This window comes from Anomaloglossus baeobatrachus, chromosome 7 (genome assembly GCF_048569485.1).
Source record: "Anomaloglossus baeobatrachus isolate aAnoBae1 chromosome 7, aAnoBae1.hap1, whole genome shotgun sequence".
Taxonomy (NCBI): domain Eukaryota; kingdom Metazoa; phylum Chordata; class Amphibia; order Anura; family Aromobatidae; genus Anomaloglossus; species Anomaloglossus baeobatrachus.
Genome location: NC_134359.1, coordinates 96,666,453 through 96,688,851, shown reverse-complemented (window position 1 = coordinate 96,688,851; position 22,399 = coordinate 96,666,453). Strand labels below are relative to the sequence as shown.

The 22,399-nt window shown below is 46.2% G+C and overlaps 1 protein-coding gene across 1 annotated transcript in view; it reads left to right on the top strand.

Moving 5' to 3' along the window:
* LOC142246629 (uncharacterized) overlaps positions 1 to 22,399 on the top strand; it is a 96,253-nt gene that overhangs the window by 5,429 nt on the left and 68,425 nt on the right. The window contains exon 2 of the mRNA XM_075319697.1: positions 18,121 to 19,211. Within this exon, the coding sequence (XP_075175812.1) occupies positions 18,171 to 19,211 (1,041 nt within the window). The 5' untranslated portion in view covers positions 18,121 to 18,170. The remainder of the gene's footprint in view (positions 1 to 18,120; positions 19,212 to 22,399) is intronic.

Below are 22,399 nucleotides of genomic sequence, written 5' to 3'. Positions count from 1 at the left end.
CAACAGCATCCGCAATAAAACAGCTATTTTTCTGTATTTTGTTTAAAGCTTGAGAGATGGGTTTCAGGAAGCTCAGCATATTTTCAACATTTCTCTTAAGCCCAATGTTGAGGATTTTGGCCGTGACAGTGCCATCTATTTTATCTCGATTTTCTTCACAAAGTGTCATCAGAATAGGCCAGTTGCCAGTTTTTGATATACTGCTCAAAACAGTCCACCACAGAGTTCCATCTAAGGGTATGTGCGCACTAGGCGTTTTTTTCACGCTTCGTTTTTATGTGCGTTTTTGTCTCAAAAAACGCACCCGCGGCTAAAAAACGCGGCAAAAACGCATGCGTTTTTGACGCGATTTGGTGCGTTTTTTGCTGCGTTTTTGCTCACTGCGTTTTTAATCAGTGCACAATGCCATTAAAGATTGTTGATGGAAAAAAAAAAAAAAAGGTCTGATGTCATTTCCTTCTTCAAAATGTTCATTGTATGCAGGAGAGCAGACAGCTGCAGAACTAGTGTATGCAGGAGAGCAGACAGCAGCTGCAGAACTACAAGGCTCAGCATCCTCCATCCAGGACTGTATGCAGTTTTTTGCCCAAAAAGAAAAAAAAATGACATGGGCTTCGCCATATTTTTGTATGCTAGCCGGGTACAGCAGGCAGGTACGGGCTGCCCCCAACCCCCAGCTGCCTATTTGTACCCAGCTGGGAACCAAAAATATAGAGAAGCCCTTTTTTTTTTTTTTAATTATTTCATGAAATAATTAAAAAAAAAAAAATGACGTAGGCTTCGCCTAATTTTTGAGTGCAGCCGGGTACAACTAGGCAGCTGGGGATTGGAATCCACAGTGCAGGGTGCCCAAGATTTCTGGGCACCCCCACTGCGAATTGCAGTCCGCAGCCACCCCAGAAAATGGCGCTTTCATAGAAGCGCCATCTTCTGGCGCTGTATCCAACTCTTCCAGCTGCCCTGATGCCGGGTGGCTAGCTAGGTAATAATGGAGTTAGGGCTAGCTGTATATTATCAGCTGGCCCTAAGCCCGAAATTCATGGTGTCACGCCAATATTAGACATGGCCACCATGAATTTCTAGTAATGATAAAAAAAAAAACAACACACAGAAAAATATTTTTATTAGAAATAAAACACAACACAATTAGTGACTCCATCTTTATTGAAATAAAGAACCCCCCTCCGCAGTAATCCTGGGTCAGCGTCCCGCGCCGTCCAATCCGGATCCAATATCATCTGATCGGTTTGCTGGAAGGCAAAGCGATCAGATGATGTGTCAGGATCAAGTGCCTGAATCACATCACACATCAACTGATTGTATAATCGGCTTTTATACAATGAGCAGATGCATCGGTGAAAAAAAAAAAAAATACTCACTTATGTGCTGTGCTGACTACCGGCAGCTCCTGGAGCGATTGATTGGACAGGAGTCTGATCCTGTCCGATCGCTGCAGGAGCTGCCGGTAATCAGCTGATGAAGTCCCCTGACGGCAGGATCAGCTGATAGCCGGCCGGGCGCGAAAAAGCCGGCGAGACTACAATCAGCTGATGCGTCAGGTGACTGCATCAGGTGATCCACCGCCAGGTCCTGCAAGCAAGGTCCTGCCCCGGGGAGACTGCACACAGCCAGAGCGGCGGGACCGGGACAGGAGCGGGCATGGCACCGGGACCCTGCAGAAAGGTGAGTATATATGACATTTTTTTATTTTTCTACTGTTCACTTTGGTTTTCGCCGCTGCCTCCACCTCCCGCCCAGACATGGCTCCGAACGGAGCTGACATGGCACCGGGCGGGTTGTGGACGCAGCGGTGACGGTACCGGGAGGATTCATGCTTCTGTGTTTACCAACAGAAGGAATCCTCTTCCTGTACACGTCACTGTAGTACCCACCCCTTGCGTTTTATAGCTGCGTTTTTAGTCATAGAAACGCGGCTATATGCGTTTTTCATTGCGTTGTTGAACATTCATTGAACTCAATGGGTGAAAAACGCAGAAATAATTGACATGCTGCGTTTTTGTGGTCACCACAAAAACGCAGCTAAAAAAAAACGCTGTGTGCGGACAGCACTTATGAAAACCCATTGACATTGCTGGGGAAGCAATGTCACTGCGTTTTCAGCACAAAAACGCGGTTAAAAACGCGGCAAAAACGCATAGTGCGCACAAGGCCTAACATCTTGTGGGAGCGTTAGCTTGGTTCCACCCATCCTTTTCAGAGCTGCGGCAGCAAAATGATTACGGAAGTATTTAGCAATTTCAACAACATTAGCCTTTATTTCTGGAACACTTAAGTCTTTGGCTAAGAGGTGCAGCAAATGAGCACTGCAACCATATGTTATTAGCAGCTTTGTATTCCCTCCCTGCTCTTCTAAATCTCTTCTCATCTTGGATACGTTTGCAGCATTGTCAGTGACCAAACTGCGTACTAGACATTTGAATTTTTGTTCACATGTCGTTATAGCTTTTACTGCCACTTCTTGTAAGTATTCTGCTGTGTGTGCATTTCCTGACGTATCAGTTGTTTGTGCAAGGAAGACTTTACCTTCTTCTGTTGTTATACAAGCACATACAATAGGATCATTGTGGACATTACTCCACCCATCAATACTTAGGTTAACAATTTTACCCTCCAGAGCTGTTGCACATTGCTCCATTTCTCTGTCATACACTTGATCCAGCAGTTTCCCTGCAACATCAGCTCTGCTGGGTGGACTGTATCCTGGTCTCAGTGACTGAACCATATTAATGAAATGTGGGTTCTCTGTCAGACGGAAAGAAGAGTTCGTTGCATAAATAAACTGGGCAATTTTGTCATCATTCAACTCTTTTTCTAATCTGCTAGTTCTTATCACAAACCTATCTATGGTGGTTCCAAGAGGTAAAGGTTTTTTCTTCCTTTTGGGTGATGGTGATATGTGGCTGTGGGTGTCTGATGATGCTGCTGCTGCTAATGAAGCACTATCCTGGATGGATAACTCTGAAACTGTAGAACAGGATGATGGTGATCTTGGAGGTGGATAGTTTCCAGAATCCATGAATTCCCCTAAACAAAAAATGTCAATGCTGTTATTTTATTGTTTATTATACAATTTCTACTTATTGTACACAACACATCACTGCCCCTGCCCCAAAAGGAATATTTGTTTTTCTTCATAACTGTACCAAATGACAGTAACATGCAGTAATAATAAGAAATATAATTTTTCTCACACATGACAGTTTAGTCTTTAGAAATAGGATTCAATAAAAATGTTTACCAACCTGAAGATCCTGCCTGTTCCGAAGTTTCTTTGGTCATCTTCATCACCGCACTTCTCATGATGTTGCCTCTTTCGTGCCCCCAGGCCTTGCATCTCTTTGTTGCATCGTTTGCATTTTGCACGCATGCCTGCCTTGGGCTACTTTCACACATCAGTTTTCTGCATTCAGGCACAATCCTTTTTTTTTCCTGATCCAAAGGATCCGGCCAAAAAATGTAAAACCGTATCCATCGGATCCGTTTTTTAACGTATCCGTTATGCCGGATGCGTACAAAACTGGATCCGGTGGATACGGTTTGCATCCGGTTTGTCTTTTTTTTTTTTTGAAGGATCAGCTTTTTTAATTTGGTGCATGCGCAGTTTACAAAAACGGATCCGGTAGCCGCATCCATTTTTTACCGCATTGCACCGGATCCGGCGTCCATAGGCTTTCATTGTAAAACATGCCGGATCCGGCGCGATGCGTTTTTTTTGCCGGACAAAAAAACGTTGCATGACACGTTGCCTCCGGCCGCCGCGTTGATAAATTTTGCCGCATCCGGAAAAAAACGGATGCAATGCAAAGCCATCAGGTACAATCCGGTAACAATGCAAATCTATGGGGATAAAACGGATGCAGTACCGGATCCGTTTAACCCGTTTTTTTTCTGGATTGTACCTGATGGAAAAAAACTGATGTGTGAAAGTAGCCTTACCGATAGGCGAAGGAGCTTCATTAAAATATTCCCAAACTGGGTCTCTTTTACGGCCTGCTGCCATTATAAGGAAAGAATGTAATAAACCTCAGATCGTACACACAAACAGATCCAGACTTGTCTGTCTGTGGCTATGCTGCAGTATTGTGCTCAAAGTTTCTCTTTCATTTTCTTGTCTGCTTGCCCTTCCTCCTCCTCACACTAAGGCTACTTTCACACATCAGTTTTTTCCCATCAGGTACAATCCGGAAAAAAACGGGTAAACCGGATCCGGTATCGCATCCGGTTTATCCCCATAGACTTGCATTGTAACCGGATTGTACCTGATGGCTTTGCGGTGCATCCGTTTTTTTTCCGGATGCGGCAAAATAAATAAATGCGGCGGCCGGATAGAACGTTCCCTGCAACGTTTTTTGCTCCGGCAAAAAAAACGCATTGCGCCGCATCCGGCCGCTGCGGCGCATTTTCAATGCATGCCTATGGATGCCGGATGCGGCGCGATGCGGGAAAAAAACGCATCCGGCCGCCGCATGCGGTTTTTTCCACTGCGCATGCTCAGTAGCTTGCCGCAACCGGAAAAAAAACGGACCGGCCGCATGTAAAAACTTATGCAAAGGATGCGGTGTTTTCACCGCATCCGTTGCATAGGTTTCACAGCCGGATTGAGCCGCACGGCTCAAACCGGATGTGTGAAAGTAGCCTAAGGCTATGTGCGCACTTACCGGATTTTGCCGCGGATTTTCCGCGGATTTGCTGCATGTTTCGCTGCAGAAAATGTTCAGAACATCTCTGCAGTGAATCACCAGCAAATCCTATGGAGAAAAAAAATCCTGTGCGCACTGGGCGGAATTTGACAGCTGCATGTTTTGCTGCGGGAATCCCGCAGCAAAAACAAGTGCATGTCACTTCTTTTCCGCACATCGCTGCGGGATTTCACTCCATTGACTCCAATGTTAATCATGAAATCCCGCAGGGAATAACGCAGGCAGCAAATTCTGTGCGGTTCACTGCGTTTTCCTGCGTTATTCCCTGCGGTATTTCGCGGTTTACCTCCGGTAATGTACATCGCTTGTCTGCGGTTTGCAGGGAAGTGATGTCATTACAGGAAGAGGAAGCAAAGCATAGAGTAAACACACACACACATCACAGACACAGATAGACATCACAGACACATAGAACACACATAGAAAGAAAACGGAAATATAGAAAACAAAGAACGTGGGCTCCGCTGCATATTTACCTTCCAGCTCGAGGTAAGCACACAGCGGCGGCCCGGTATTCTCAGGCTGGGGAGGGAGAGGGGCAGGGTTAATGTCCCCCGCCTCACTCCCCCTCCGGCAGCCGAGCTGCCCCGGCACTGTCGCATGCATTATGCGGCAGCACCGGCGTGTCCCCGGCTCTTCTTGCCGCCGTGTAGCAGTGGCAGCAAGGTAATACAAGGGGTTAATGATGGTGGGGGACCACCGCCATTAACTCCAGGCTTGATCATGGCAGCGTCTGAGACAGCTGACATGATCAACCCGTAAGTAAAGTGAAAAAAACAGACACCGAAAAATCCTTTATTTTTAATAAAACAAACAAGCCTCGTTCACCATTTTATTAACCCCTCCCGCACCAAAGCTCCGGCGTAATCCACCGCTCCGGCGTAATCCACAGGTCCTGCACTGCTTACATCCAGCCGCGACTGTCACAGACACAGCGCTGAATGAATGCAGCAGACAGCAGAGGTAATTACCGGTCATTTCCCACGGCCGGTAATGTGAACTCACTGCCGACCGTGGGAAATGCAGCGATCTGTCATCTATCTATCTATCCCTCTATCTATTCTTCTGTCTATCTACTATCTCAGAATTAAATGACTTTTTTTTTTTTTTCCAATGTGCTTTATTGCATTGAATGCAATAAAGCACATCCCAACCCGCACGCGGCAAAACCGCAGCAATACCGCGGTAAAACCGCATGCGGTTTTTTACCGCGGGTGCGGTAATCTTTGAGAGCATGCGGAATTTTCTCAAGACACTGAGACTTTCTAGCGATCCAACCTGCGATCTCAACCTAGCCGGGATCGCTACAAAGTCTCTGGTGAGCTGTCAAACAGGCAGACCTGGCCAACGACCTAACAGCGATCCGGACCTGCAGAGCGACTAGCTGGTCGTTGGGGACGTGTCAAAAAAGCAGGTGAACTTCACCCGACTTCATTTAATGCCGCGCGGCTCTGTCTGTGTGCTGTGTAAATAAATAAATAATTAAAAAATCAGGCGTGCGGTCCCCCCCCCCTATTTTAATACCAGCCAGATAAAGCCATACGGCTGCAGGCTGGTATTCTCAGGATGGGGAGCCCCACGTTATGGGGAGCCCCCCAGCCTAACCATATCAGCCAGCAGACGCCCAGAATTGCCGCATACATTAGATGCAGCAGTTCTGGGACTGTACCCGGCTCTTCCCGATTTGCCCTGGTGCTTTGGCAAATCGGGGTAATAAGGAGTTAATGGCAGCCCATAGCTGCCAATGAGTCCTAGATTAATCATGTCAGGCGTCTGAGACACCCTCCATGATTAATTTGTAAATTACAGTTAAAAAACACACACCCGAAAAATCCTTTATTAGAAATAAAAAACACTAACAAATTCCCTCATTACCAATTTATTACCCACAACAAAGCCCTCCATGTCCGGCGTAATCCACGGTCCTCCAGCGTCGCATCCAGCTCTGCTGCATGCAGGTGACAGGAGCAGCAGAAGACACAGCCGCTCCTGTCACCTCCACGCAGCTAATGAAGACAGCCGTGTGATCGGCTGAGCTGTCACTGAGGTTACCTGGATCCAGCGGTGGCCGCGGGTAACCTCAGTGACAGTTCAGCTGATCGCGCTACTCACCGCCGCTCCGGTCAGCTCCACAATGAGGTGAGTAGCGCGATCAGCTGAGCTGTCACTGAGGTTAATCGCGGCCACCGCTGGATCCAGTGGCGGCCACCGGGTAACCTCAGTGACAGCTCAGCTGATCGCGTTACTCACCTCATTTGCTGGTGATTTCCCCCCCTCTCTCATACTCACCGATCCCCGATCACCGGCGCTGCACGGCGTTCACACTGCTCCGGCGGCTATTCCTTTTTTGAAAAAGCCGGCCGCTCATTAAACAATCTCGTATTCCCTGCTTTCCCCACCAACCGGCAAATGTGATTGGTTGCAGTGAGACACGCCCATACGCTGAGTGACAGCTGTGTCACTGCACCCAATCACAGCAGCCGGTGGGCGTGTCTATACTGTGCAGTAAAATAAATAAATAAATAATTAAAAAATCCGGCGTGCGGTCCCCCCTATTTTAATACCAGCCAGATAAAGCCATACGGCTGCAGGCTGGTATTCTCAGGATGGGGAGCCCCACATTATGGGGAGCCCCCCAGCCTAACAATATCAGCCAGCAGACGCCCAGAATTGCCGCATACATTATATGCGACTGTTCTGGGACTGTACCTGGCTCTTCCCGATTTGCCCTGGTGCGTTGGCAAATCGGGGTAATAAGGAGTTATTGGCAGCCCATAGCTGCCAATAAGTCCTAGATTAATCATGTCAGGCGTCTGAGACACCCTCCATGATTAATCTGTAAATTACAGTTAAAAAACACACACCCGAAAAATCCTTTATTAGAAATAAAAAACACTAACAAATTCCCTCATTACCAATTTATTACCCACAACAAAGCCCTCCATGTCGGTGTAATCCACGGTCCTCCAGCGTCGCATCCAGCTCTGCTGCATGCAGGTGACAGGAGCAGCAGAAGACACAGCCGCTCCTGTCACCTCCACGCAGCTAATGGAGACAGCCGTGTGATCGGCTGAGCTGTAACTGAGGTTACCTGGATCCAGCGGTGGATGCAGCGGTGGCCGCGGGTAACCTCAGTGACAGTCCAGCTGATCGTGCTACTTACCGCCGCTCCTGTCAGCTCCACGCAGCAAATGAGGTGAGTAGCGCAGCTGATCGCGCTATTGCCTTCATTAGCTGCGTGGAGGTGACAGGAGCGGCTGTGTCTTCTGCTGCTCTTGTCACCTGCATGCAGCAGAGCTGGATGCGACGCTGGAGGACCGTGGATTACGCCGGACATGGAGGGCTTTGTTGTGGGTAATAAATTGGTAATGAGGGAATTTGTTAGTGTTTTTTATTTCTAATAAAGGATTTTTCGGGTGTGTGTTTTTTAACTGTAATTTACAAATTAATCATGGAGGGTGTCTCATAGACGCCTGACATGATTAATCTAGGACTCATTGGCAGCTATGGGCTGCCATTAACTCCTTATTACCCCGATTTGCCAAAGCACCAGGGCAAATCGGGAAGAGCCGGGTACAGTCCCAGAACTGCTGCATATAATGTATGCGGCAATTCTGGGCGGCTGCTGACTGATATTGTTAGGCTGGGGGGCTCCCCATAACGTGGGGCTCCCCATCCTGAGAATACCAGCCTGCAGCCGTATGGCTTTATCTGGCTGGTTTTAAAATTGGGGGGACCGCACGCCGTTTTTTTAAATTATTTAATTATTTATTTCAATGCACAGTATACACGCCCACCGGCTGCTGTGATTGGGTGCAGTGTGACACCTGTCACTCAGCGTGGGGGCATGTCTCACTGTAACCAATCATAGGCGCCGGTGGGCGGGGAAAGCAGGGAATACGAGATTGTTTAATGGGCGGCCGGCTTTTTCAAAAAAGGAAAAGCCGCTGGAGCAGTGTGAACGCCGTGCAGCGCCGGGGATCGGTGAGTATGAGAGAGGGGGGGACACTTCAGTCACTTGGGGGATTAGCGGTCACCAGTGAATCCTTCACAGGTGACCGCTAATCAGGACTCTACACAGACAGAGCCGCGGAGTCGCTGTAAAGTCCCCTTTACACACAGACTTTGCTGCACAGCGGGAAATAAAGGACCAAAGAATGGTCCTGAACGATTTGTAGCGATCACAACTTCACAGCAGGGGCCAGGTCGCTGATGTGTTTCACACACTGCAATGTCGCTGGGGAGGTCGCTGTAACGTCACAAAATCGGTGACGTTACAGCGATGTCGTTTGCGATGTTGCAGTGTGTAAAGCCACCTTTAGATTCACATTCTTCTTGTGTTGTGCAGATCTATTCCACTCCAAACAATCAGAAATATATTGTCTAACTTCTTTGACTTGGCACTGAAGGGGTTGATTCTGTATTCATAGGTTTGTAGAACAATAGGATTAAGGTCTTTTTCTCAACTCTGTTCATGTTGTAATATTTTTGCCGTGAAGAAGAGGCTGGGACCTCTGCGGCGTCAAATTCAGTTTTGAGAACTGCGTAAGTAAAGCGAGCGTCTGTGATAGTATAGGAGAGAAACTGCCCACTAATCCTACAGAAACCTCTGCAAGAGCATGGCATTGTGAATGTTACACATATACAGCCTTTATTCTACTGAGTTAAACAACTCAGCTGTATCTCATGATGGAAGAACCTTTGGATGGTAAAATATTTTCCTCAAAAAGCAGTTTATTGAAAAAAATTGATTTAAATCAAAAAAATCCAATTTTTTTTTTTTTTTTTTTTAAAAAACATTGGTTTTTATCCACCCTGATCATTCCACACCTATAATGCTCAGGTAACGTAATATACACCTGGTTATATGCCACATGCATTCATTTTCCTATTATCTACAGATATTTCATGATCATTCCACACCTATAATGCTCAGGTAACATAATATACACCTGGTTATATGCATTAATTCTATTATCTACAGATATTTCATGTTCATTTCATGTCTAACTTGCCCAAAAAACCTTTTATACATCTACATAATATACACCTAAAAAGTTATTATCTTCATTCTTTTTATTTATCCCTTTTCATCATTCTTTTTAGTATGTCCCCCCCTCTGCAGCTCCTGGGCTGCATTCTAGCAAGGTTCGTGTTATTATTGTGCCCCCTTTTAGACCAAAATAAATACTTTATAAAGTGGTACCTTTTTTGTATGCAGATACTGTAAATGGTACACGGGGTCGGGCTGCCTGGTGTCCGTTATTCTGCCTCCTGCCGCTTTAGGCTGTCCCCCATCGCTCATTTCTATAGCTGTGGACGCCGCCCAGTGCTCCAGAGGTCCCCGCGCATGCCCAGTGCCTATCTCTCGTGGATGAGCACTGTGCCCAGTCTCACCGCTGGTGACGTGTGCGCAGGCTTTAGATTATGGGCGGCGCTGTGATTTTCATTACCAATTAACCACCCATAATCGCGTGACCGCACTTTCCCCCTCTGCCTCCTTTGTTATGCGCAAGCGCGGGCCTGCTGACCCCACGTTACCTCTTTCCCATCTTGCCCTGAGGCAGGAAATAGATGGGAGGAGCGCGGAGCAGGACAATCCTGCGTCTAATCTTGATCGGTGGTGTCAGTCTCATGTCCGGAGTAGATCAGCTGATCACCGGCAGCTCCTGCAGCGATCGGACAGGAGCCAGCACGTAAGTGTGTAGGGGTTTTTTTTTTTCACTGATGCATCAGCTGATTGTATAAAAGCCGTTTATACAATCAGCTGCTGTGTCATGTAATTCAGGCCCGTGTACATGACACAACATCTGATCGGTATGCCTTCCAGCAAACTGATCAGATGATATTGGACGGCGCGGGACCCCTGGCCCAGGATTACTGCGGAGGGGAGTTTTTTTTTCAATAAAGATGAAGTCACTAATTTTTTTGTTTTATTTCTAATAAAAATATATTTCTGTGTTGTTTTTTTTTTTTTTTTATTTTATCTTTACTAGAAATTCATGGTGGCCATGTCTAATATTGGCGTGACACCATGAATTTCGGGCTTAGGGCCAGCTGATAATCTAAAGCTAGCCCTAACCCCATTATTACCCAGTGAGCCACTCATCACCAGGGCGGCTGGAAGAGTTGGATACAACGCCAGAAGATGGCTCTTCTATGAAAGCGCCATTTTCTGGGGTGGCTGCGGACTGCAATACGCAGCGTGGGTGCCCAGAAAGCTTGGGCACTCTGCACTGCATATTCCAATCCCCAGCTGCTTAGTTGTACCTGGCTGGACTCAAAAATTGGGCGAAGCCCACGTCTTTTTTTTATTTTAATTATTTCATGAAAGTCATGAGATAATTAAAATATAGCGAAGCCCTTTTTTTTTGGTTCACAACCGGGTACAAGCAGCAGGGGGTTGGGGGGCAGCTCGTACCTGCCTGCTGTACCTGGCTAGCATACAAAAATATGGCGAAGCCCATGTCATTTTTTTGGGGGGCAAAAAAATGCCCACACACACACACACACACACACACACACACACACACACACACACACACACACACACACACACACACACACACACACACACACACACACACACACACACACACAGCGGAGGGGGGGGGCTTTCATTACAGATGGTAACGGCAGGGGGCGGGGGAGGGGAGGCGGCCAGGACTCACATCCCGGTGGTTGACAGGTGTAAAGTGGAGAAAAAAAGCATGGCTTGAATCTCCACAAAAATGGGGCTGAGATCCTCCCTCTGCTGTGATCTGGACAGCCCAGGGGGCGCGTCCAGGTCACAGCATATTCCCACTGTAACGTTACACATAGGGTCGGATAGCGACCACTATTCTCTATGCACAGGGGCTGCCATAAAGGAGTGTGTAACTGTCGTTACATACAGCAAATCCAACATGGGCCCCCAGTGTATACAGTAAAATTAGAATAACAGAAAAAGTAATTAGGCTACGATTTTCATTTTGTATTAAAAATACTTGATTTCAGAATCACTATTTTTAATACAAAAATAAAAAAACACGATACAGTCCCTTTAAAGGGAACCTGTCAGGTCTAATATGCACCCACAACCACGAGCAGTTCTGGGTGAATATTGCTAATCTCTGCCTACCAGTCCGGCCTATAGTGGCATAGATAAATGGATCCTGCCACCTCTGCTCATGTCTTGATTGGCATGACTGGCAGATGCAGGGTACACAGTGCAATCTCTTCTGCGCATGTGCTAACTTGTGGCGTCATGGGAGGGCAGAGCTTGTACTGCGTCCCCATACGTATAGGCTTGTAGCTCGGTATGCTGGGGGAGGTACCTGATCGGAGCACATGGACCGCCGGCGATTGGGGAAATAAGCACATGTGACCCACCATGGCACTATATTTAAATATAGGTTCAGGGATTCTAACCACGCCCTCTGAGAAAACGAGCTACGTGAAATGCGTGTCAGGGAAACAGCTGAGGCGATCCTATTTTCATTATGGGTAAATACTGATTTTATTCCAATGACTTTAAATTATTTTGGACTATATTATGTACTAGGCTAATGAATTCTTATTTATGTCTTGTACTATCCGGGCAAGAGTAACCTATGAAAGTGCACCAATCACCAGGATTTTTGTATATAACCTAAAGCCAGTGCTATACTGGCACTATCGGGCTGATTCTATACATACTTTTCGTGGTCAGCTAGGATGTAAAGGCTTTGAAACAGAAGTAAAGCTTGTAAAATGAACTTTTTTTTTTTTTTTTTTGATAGCAGCTGCAGCAGCTAATAATTGAGGTGTGGTTTAATAGCGATTCTTGCCCCCCTGCTTGTTGTTCCTCCCTTTATCTTTTATTTATAATTCCATTATGGGGAAAACTGGAAAAAGAAAGCACAATAGGTTCTTAGCCCAATAGGGAAGGGGTTAAATAATAAAATCAAACTCACCTATAGAAGTTGTGCCAGTCACAACTCCTATATAAACATGTACACACCAGGTCAAAGGTTGCAGTCCCAGAATTGGCAGATAGCAGAAAGTAGTAGAAATGGGTTTTCAACACGGCGCCAATGACCAGAAAGGATTGAAGATAGGATTAATGTTTCTTTATTTTCATGCACAGGTCAACTCGTTTCAGGAGTCTCAGCTCCCTTCATCAGGACAAACAGGCAAAAAAAATCAAATCCCTTGTTTGATTTTTTTTTTTTTTTTGCCTGTTTGTCCTGATGAAGGGAGCTGAGACTCCTGAAACGCTTTGACCTGTGCATGAAAATAAAGAAACATTAATCCTATCTTCAATCCTTTCTGGTCATTGGCGCGGTGTTAAAAACCCATTTCTGCTACTTTCTGCTATTTATAATTCCATTATAGAGGCGTTTTACTAATGGTTGTGGCTATAAATCATGGTGGCTAGAAGGACCTTGCTAATGTCCATACCCATGTGACCAGAAGGGGCAGGGCCTCAGCCAACATAGCTGATACCAGAAAGCAATATTATGCTGTTGGCTGAGGCACCGCCACCTCTGGTCACATGGATATGACGTCCGACAGGTCCTTCTGTACACCATGATTTATAGCCACAACATTCTATAATGGAATTGGCATAAATAATAGTAGGTGGAGGACAGACAGGAAGGGGGGTGGCAATCACTATGAATACACACCCCTGCTATTAGCTGATTAGCAGCTGCTGCCAATCAAAAAACTGTTCATTTTGCAAGCTGTACTTGCTTGTGTTTCAAAACCTATACATCCGATCTCACAACTAAAAGTATGTATAGAATCAGCATGATAGCACCAGTATAGCACTGGCTTTAGGTTTTCATAGGAAAACCCTGATGATTGGTGCACTTTAAAGACCTTTACTCAATGCACTGGTTACTTTATATATATATGTGTGTATGTGTGTGTATATGTATGTATGTATGTATGTAAATATATATGTATATGTGTATATATATATATATATATATATATATATATATATATATATATATATATATATATATATATATATATATATATATATATATAATATGCTTTGCTGCACAATGTGATATTCTTAACCATACTGCCCTCTAGTGGCTGATAGATAAATTAAAAAAAAAGTGATTTTCTTTGTTTCTGTCACAGCAGCAAGGGGGAGATTATATATATATATATATATATAGTGTGTATGTATGTGTATATATATATATATATATATATATATATATATATATATATATATATATATATATATATATATACATATATATATACATTTAATAAGAGGGTTTTATAATCGTTGAAGCTGACTGACGGTTCTCCTGGTTTTGATTATAAATTTGAGTTGCTGCGCATTAATATTGGTCTGAAATGCATTTGTGGAACTTTTCTGTTCTTTCAAAAATGCAGCAGTTTTCCATTCGTGAGGGGGAGGGGGACCCAATTGTGTACATTACATTTATGAAACCTCCTAGCTGGTACTGTAAAAATCAGTTTTTAATTTGCATAAAACTAATGAAGAAACGCTGCAAAAGTTCTACTTGTAAGCAACATAGCCTTAATAGCTGGGCCATCTCTCACCGTATTTATTCAAAGGATAGCAATACACCCTTGGACACACGTAGAAGGCCTCATAATAAATGTTTAGACAATTTTAAAGAGTGGGATTCTCACATTAATAAATCCAATGCACTAAGTGCAAGGCCTGGCAAATATTTAAAGGAGAGACTGCAATACACAGTGGAAGACACATAGAGGAAGGCCTCAGAATATATTTCAGCACAATTTTAAAGTGTGGGACACCTACACTAGTAAAGCCTATGCACTATTTGCAAGAGCTGTCAAAAATTAGGAGGAAGTACTCCAATACACTCTGGAAGACGCGTAGAGGAGGGCCTCAGAACAAAAACCCTATTTTTTTCCCATTATTAAGGAGTGTGACTCCTAGACTGGGAAAACCTATACTCGAAGTGCAAGGGCTGAAAAACATTTACCGTATTTTTCGCTTTATAAGACGCACCTGATTATAAGACGCACCCCCAAATTTGGTGAAGGAAAAGAGAATTTTTTTTTTTTTTTTTTAATAAATGGGTCCATCTTATCATGCCAGTGGCCGTCAAATCATACAGGGTATATGTCTCTCATAGCCCCCCCATCCTAACATTAGCCCCCTTAATCTGGATATAGCCCGCTTATATTGAATATAGCCCCCTATGGCTGGCACACGTCCCCCTGTGGCTGGCACATGGCCCCTATTGCTGACCATGGCCCCCTGTGGCTGGCACACTGCCCCTATTGCTGACCATGGCCCCCTGTGGCTGGCACACGGCCCCTATTGCTGCCCATGGCCCCCTGTGGCTGGCACACATCACCCTGTGTTTGATATGGCCCCCATGCTGCTTATAGTAAAATAAACGCTTTCCTTACCTTCTCCAGCACTGTTCTCTCTCCGTGCTGCTGAGCTCCTGCACTTCCTGATTCTCGGTGCCGGTCATGTGATCGGTACAGCAGAGTGACTTCCATAGCACACTTCCTAATTTCATATTCTGAACTGGTGCTTACTGAACATGACATACATTATCCAAAGTAGCAGTTGTACGCAAGTAAAATGAAGGAGACAAAACAAGAATGTAGATAGTGAACATTGGAATATATGAATATGCATTACTGCTAAGAAAATTACATTTTTTTTTCAAATGAGGTGCTTGGCAAATAAAGGTGGCCAAATATACTTGTGCCGAGATACCACGTCAAGGTGTAACTCTCATCTGGGTCCTACTCTAATTGCTTTGCCTCTCTTGTCCAAACTGGCCTTTATTTGCTAAGTAACTCATATTTTTCAAAAACATTTTGTGTTTTCTTGGCAGTAATGCATATTCATAGTCCAACGTTCACCATCTACATTCTTGTTTTCTCCTTCCCTTTACTTGAGTGCAGCTGCTATTTTGGATATTGTATGTCATGTTCAGTATGCACCAGTTAAGACGATGAGATTAGGAAGTGGCGGCAATTTTTCTAGTTTGTATTATGGAGTCATGTCCTTTTGTCTGCGCACTCCTCCCAGTTATTTCAGGCGTTTTAATCTTCTTTTTGCAGGTTCTATTCTTCTAGCCCATATAAAAAGTCAGTTTGAACAAGAGGCATCTATATATATAATTGCCTTATTCTGCCTGTTTGTCTGTCTTGCTCCAAAATTGTGTCCTTACGGTGACAAACAGCGGATTGGCCGCTCGCCTCGCCTCTGCTCCGCCCCCCGCACGGATTGGCCGCTCGCCCAGGCTCCGCCCCCCACACGGATTGGCCTCTCGCCCCGGCCCCCTGCACGGATTGGCAACTCGCCCACGCCCCGCCCCCCTCACGCATTGCACGCTCGCTCTGGCCCCGCCCCCCGCACGCATTCCCCGAACCGATAGAGACCCGACTCCCAGGTGAGAACAGACACACACACACACACACACAATCAGATCACACTCACACACACACCTCACACACACATCAGATCGCATCCACATACCCACAACATCCCGTGATATCGCTTGCTTCTCGGCGGCGATACTGTGCAGTGACCTTCCAGGACTTGCCGGAGGATCACATGGCCGGAAGCATGTGGTATCTCCGGATGTTGTGATTGTGTTAGCGCATATGTGCGATATCTTCTGTGTGTGTGTGTGTGTGTGTGTGTGTGTGTGTATGCGATCGGATCTGTGAGTGTCGGCAGAGGAGCACGACGTGCAGCACAGCTGCTGGGACCGCACACCGGTGGGCACAGGGAGAAGTGGGGTGTGTGTGTGTGTGTGTGTGTGTGTATGCGATCAGATGTGTGCGTGTATACTGTCTGATGTGTGACTGTGGAGCACCATGGGGAGTGCGCAGCATGGGGGATGGAGCACGATGGGGAGTGCGCAGCATGGGGGATGGAGCACGATGGGGAGTGCACAGCATGGGGGATGGAGCACGATGGGGAGTGCGCAGCATGGGGGATGGAGCACGATGGGGAGTGCGCAGCATGGGGGATGGAGCACGATGGGGAAGCGCGCAGCATGGGGGATGGAGCACGATGGGGAGCGCGCAGCATGGGGGATGGAGCACGATGGGGAGCGCGCAGCACGGGGGATGGAGCACGATGGGGAGCGCGCAGCACGGGGGATGGAGCACGATGGGGAGCGCGCAGCACGGGGGATGGAGCACGATGGGGAGCGCGCAGCACGGGGGATGGAGCACGATGGGGAGCGCGCAGCACGGGGGATGGAGCACGATGGGGAGCGCGCAGCACGGGGGATGGAGCACGATGGGGAGCGCACAGCACGGGGGATGGAGCACGATGGGGAGCGCGCAGCACGGGGGATGGAGCACGATGGGGAGCGCGCAGCACGGGGGATGGAGCACGATGGGGATGGAGCACGATGGGGAGCACGATGGGGAGCGCGCAGCACGGGGGATGGAGCACGATGGGGAGCGCGCAGCACGGGGGATGGAGCACGATGGGAGCGCGCAGCACGGGGGATGGAGCACGATGGGGAGCGCGCAGCACGGGGGATGGAGCACGATGGGAGCGCGCAGCACGGGGGATGGAGCACGATGGGGAGCGCGCAGCACGGGGGATGGAGCACGATGGGGAGCGCGCAGCACGGGGGATGGAGCACGATGGGGAGCGCGCAGCACGGGGGATGGAGCACGATGGGGAGCGCGCAGCACGGGGGTTGGAGCACGATGGGGAGCGCGCAGCACGGGGGATGGAGCACGATGGGGAGCGCGCAGCACGGGGGATGGAGCACGATGGGGGGCGCGCAGCACGGGGGATGGAGCACGATGGGGGGCGCGCAGCACGGGGGATGTAGCACGGGGGATGGAGCACGATGGGGGGTGCGCAGCATGGGGGATGGTGCACGATGGGGGGTGCACACCTCCCCCACACTGCCACACACGCATTGCATAACACAGCACACACACACTGGGAACCACAAACATTGCCCTACACAGACACACACACAGACAACGCCGCACACACACAACACCCAACACACAAACACCGCGGCACAAATATACGCACATGCCGCACAACACACACATTGCACAAAACATACCTCCCCCCAAAACACACACGCACCCCACACCCACACAAACCGCGCAACACACACACACAACGCTACAGACACACAGCGCTCCACAAATAACGCAACACACAAACACTGCTCTCACTCCCCGCCACACCCAGACAACACCCAGAACATGTACATGCCAACTCATATTTTTTTAAAAAAAATGAATAAATCATGTTTTCTTAGCAGTAATGTGTATTCATATTCCAATGTTCACCATTTACATTCTTGTTTGGGGTTTTTTCCCCTTCCTATTACTTGAGTGCAACTGCTGTTTTTGAATTTCTGAATGATAGTTTGCCTATTTATAACTTTCTCTTTTATTTCAGGTGAAAGTACTGACATACTTGACAGCTCAAGTAAATGCTATTCCTCCTTTATGGAGAACTCAAGACGTTTTGAAGAGAATTATTGGACAGTTCCTGCAAAGGATTACAGGATGATGCAGGGCTCTGCACATACAGACATGAGGGTTCAGCGTGACCCCTTGTGGTTTGACGTGGCTGCTGACATCAGAAAAAGTGACGTTCTTCCAAAGAAGAACAATGTCGCTTGTCATGCAAAATCATTGCATTTGGAAAATTGTGACACCTTAGTAGGATTTGGGCATAAAATATTTGATAAGGACTCTCTAATTCCATTGAATTTTTCACATAAACAAGAGAAAGACACGTTCCTGGTCTTTGAAGCTTCCAGCCTTCAAAGTTTAGCAAAGGAGACCTTCCCATCGAGGCAGTGTGCTTGTAATTGCCAAGCTACATCCGGGAGGTCATCTGCATGTGACTTGAGAGTTAAGGCAGATGAGAATTTTCTGGAGCACACATTTCCAGCTTTAAAGATTTGTGAAGATTCTGAAACTATGAATAGACGTATCAAAAGCAAAGATAGCGGTTTAGGTTTTGATGATACGAATATGGAATTGGTACAGGCTGAAGGGAAGAATATCCCGCCATGGCCTAAATGCTTCCCAGATGTTACTGATGATCCAGGAGACCACGATTCTTCTTCTGTTGACCTATTTGAGGATGAAACCTTCTTCTCTGTTAAAAGTGGCAGCTTTTACAGTAGGTCCAGTTCACCATTTTCCCTTGATGGGAGTACAGATATAGAGCAGTGTACTTTTGAGGAGGCTCTTGAAGACCTCTCCAGTTTGTCATTGGACAGACAGGGTCACGATTCACTGATTGTCCCCAATGCTAATGTTCATTCTCAATTGTTGGACACATCCATCAAGTATGTGAAACACCCAACCTATGAACGAATGGCGAAGTCCGCTGTATCCAAACAGAGAAGCATTTCATGCAATACTGATCTGTCATGGGTGTCACGGGCTTATGATGACAAAGAAACCCAAACCAGAAAAAGCACCCAAGACATTGGAATAAATACAGAGACCATACAATATGGATTGTATTCACAGGTAAGCGGAACTACAGCTGAGGAATTGTGCTTTGATGCATGTACACAGAGGAAAATGTATAAGGACAACTTCGGGTTTAACGTTCTGCTTAGCACTTTTGATCTGTTTGGCTCCTATAGCCTTTAGGTATCACTGGTTTTAGCAGAAATCATTGATTCCATCAGTGAGCTTGTTCTGGTTGCAGAATTTATAAGCCTTTTCTGCCTTCTTATGAACAGCTCTATGCTGATTTTATTGTCACGTTAAAATACAGCTTCTCATCGGCATTGAAGATTTCCAATCCCCTCACCTCAAACAGCCTTTATGGCTAGCATCCTAATGCCAATCACTGGAGGTAGGGCTAAACAAATGGCAAAGAGCGGCTGAGCTATGTAATTTCCAAAACACCCATAGAAATGAATTTTAATGCTTGAAGGGATTGAATTACTAATGTTTTTGATATAACAAAACATTTCTTGTTTTGTGTCTTAAGTTGCATTTACACGTGCCATTTTAAAGTAGTTTATGAAGGTTTTAAAGCCAATATCCGTACTGGTACTATATACAGTGGAACCTTGGTTTACGAGAACAATCCGGAGATGTGCTTGTGAACCAAGTTACTCGTCTAGCAAAACAAAATTTCCCATAGGAAATAATGCAAGCTCAGACAGTTCGTTCCACAACTTGTTCAATGTCCCATTCTGGTCCTCTATTGTGCCATTCCACACATGCACAACACACACACACATGCACAAACACACCCACACATGCACATAATATGCACACCTTACCTTCCGTTCCATCGCTGGCCTCCTGGTTCTTGTAGTCCGCAGGTACAGGAAGTGTATTGGGTAACCATTAAAACCGCTGCCCGAGCTTCCGCTGCCTGAGCGCTGACGTCAAAGGCATGAGCTGCTTGCCTCTGATTGGTCAGCGCGCTGCCTTTGAGAAGTGGCTGACAGCGGAAGTTCCTCCATCGTTGCGATGGCTACCCTATACATCTCCTGTACCAGCGGACTACAAGAACCAGGAGGTAGACGATGGAACGGAAAGTAAGTGGAGGTGTGTGTGTGTGTGTGTGTGTGTGTGTGTGTGTGTGTGTGTGTGTGTGTGGACTGCAAGAGCGGGTCAGAGCGCAGTGAAAGTATGGAGCCGGAAGTGTGTGCGGTGAGTATTTGCTCGTACAGCAAATCTTGCTCGTCAACGGAGTTACACATTTACAGCAAGCTTTGCTCGTATAGCGAAACGCTCACACACCAAGTTACTCGTAAACCGAGGTTCCACTGTATTAAGTTGGGTCCAGAAATATTTGGACAGACACAAGTTTTGGCACTTTAGCTTTTTACCAAAACATATTCAAGATACAGTTATATAATCAATATAGGCTTAAAGTGCAGACTCTTCTTATTCAGGGTTGTCTCACTCTGGTGTATAAAACGGACGAGCGCAATGGGAGAAAAAATCGCATTGCACTCACAAGTGTTAGTCAATGAGACAGAGCAGATCTGTGAGTGCTTACTCAGCTCAAATCGGACTGAAGAAAAAAAATCGCAGCATGCTATGATTGCACTCGTGCATCGAACATGACTCTTCAATGGGTGCAAGAAAAAAAACTGGGCACTACACATGTCCATGAGCTGTCCGCTTTTTTACAGATACATTACCATTCTGTAGCAGAACACTAAATGGTCTTGTAAATAACTTTGGAATAATAGTTGCTGAGAAAAAAAACAACAAATGGCATATGGATGCTAGGTTAGAAAAACAATGCACAGTAACATAGCACTCGCATGACGTACGGAATAGCATACTGATTTTACTCGTCCAACTTTTCTGAATGAGAATGGGACTGGGTTTTTTTTGCGTTTAAAGCCAGAGCCTGCAAGAGGGACATGCTGGAGCTCTGATGGCAAAGTGGGGAAATTGGTTATTGCCGCCAGAACCCCTAAAATTGATTCCATCTTGAAGAGACTGCTGCAAAATGGGCAATTATTGATCAAGGCATTCGGTGGGGCAGCACTTTATTTAATGATTGAGCGATTGCTTGAGCTGAAACTCTTCCTTGTAGACATGGCCAACCCTCAGGTAACACTTAATGAAGGTCAATGGACACAAGTGGCTGAATTGAAGGAAATGTTTCTTCACTAGTGATGGGCGAACCCCTCGACGTTCCAGATCGGGAAACTCACCTGAGCTTTTTGTAAAGTTCAAGTTTGGGGCCAGCGATAACGCGAACTTGCGTCTGAACCCCGTGCTTGGACTTTACAGTTATGGTACGGGACAGAGGGGGCTGTAATATAAAAAATATAGTTAATAATAAACATTGTCATCATTGTCATACTTACCAGTCCTGCGATGCGTCCTGCAGACTCGCTATCTCACGGCCGCTTCTGCTTCCGAGTCAGTTCATTAACTTCCGGAGGTATTCACTGCACTGTTCGTCACTTGGCAGTCTTCGGCATTTTTCGGTCATATTCGCGGTAACGTCAAGGTGACAGTCAAAGTTCAATCAAGTCAATGACTAAGCCATGGACTCGCGTGAACCATGATGTTACCGCGAACACGGCTGAAAAAAGCCGAAGACTGCCATGTGAGGAGCAGTGCAGTGAATACCTCCGGAAGTTAATGAACGGACCCGGAAGCAGAAGCGGCCGGGAGATAGCGGGTCTGCAGGACGCGTCGCAGGACTGGTAAGTAAAATCATACATTTTTTTTAATAGTGTTTGTTTTTTTTTTTGTTTTTTTTTCTCTTTCTTTCTCTTTACAGCTCCTGGACCCGAACTGTAGCATGGGTTTTCTAGGAAAACTAGTGTTCAGGACCTTGTGCCACTGTGTTTGGTACGGGTCCAGAACTTTACAGTTCGGGTTCGCCCACCCTCTATTCTTCACCCATTTACAGTGACTAAAAAATTACAAACTGAGGACTTAACTCCCAGCATTTCCATAAAGGAGTGGAAGAGCATGATTTCACTTAATTTTGGATTTTTTTTTTTTCTCTTTTCAGTACGAGCTATGGTAAAGTGAATGGTGCGATTCAAATCCACAATTGATACTGCAAGAAACCACTCTATGGAGTGTAAAAAAAAAAAAAAAAAAAAAAAAAAGTTTTCTTGGAGGTAAAATCTAGAGTGCAAAAAAATCAGATTAAACGATGTAGTTGCTAAAATTCAGAGTTGAAAGTATTTTGTATTATGATGTTCCTGCTTTTC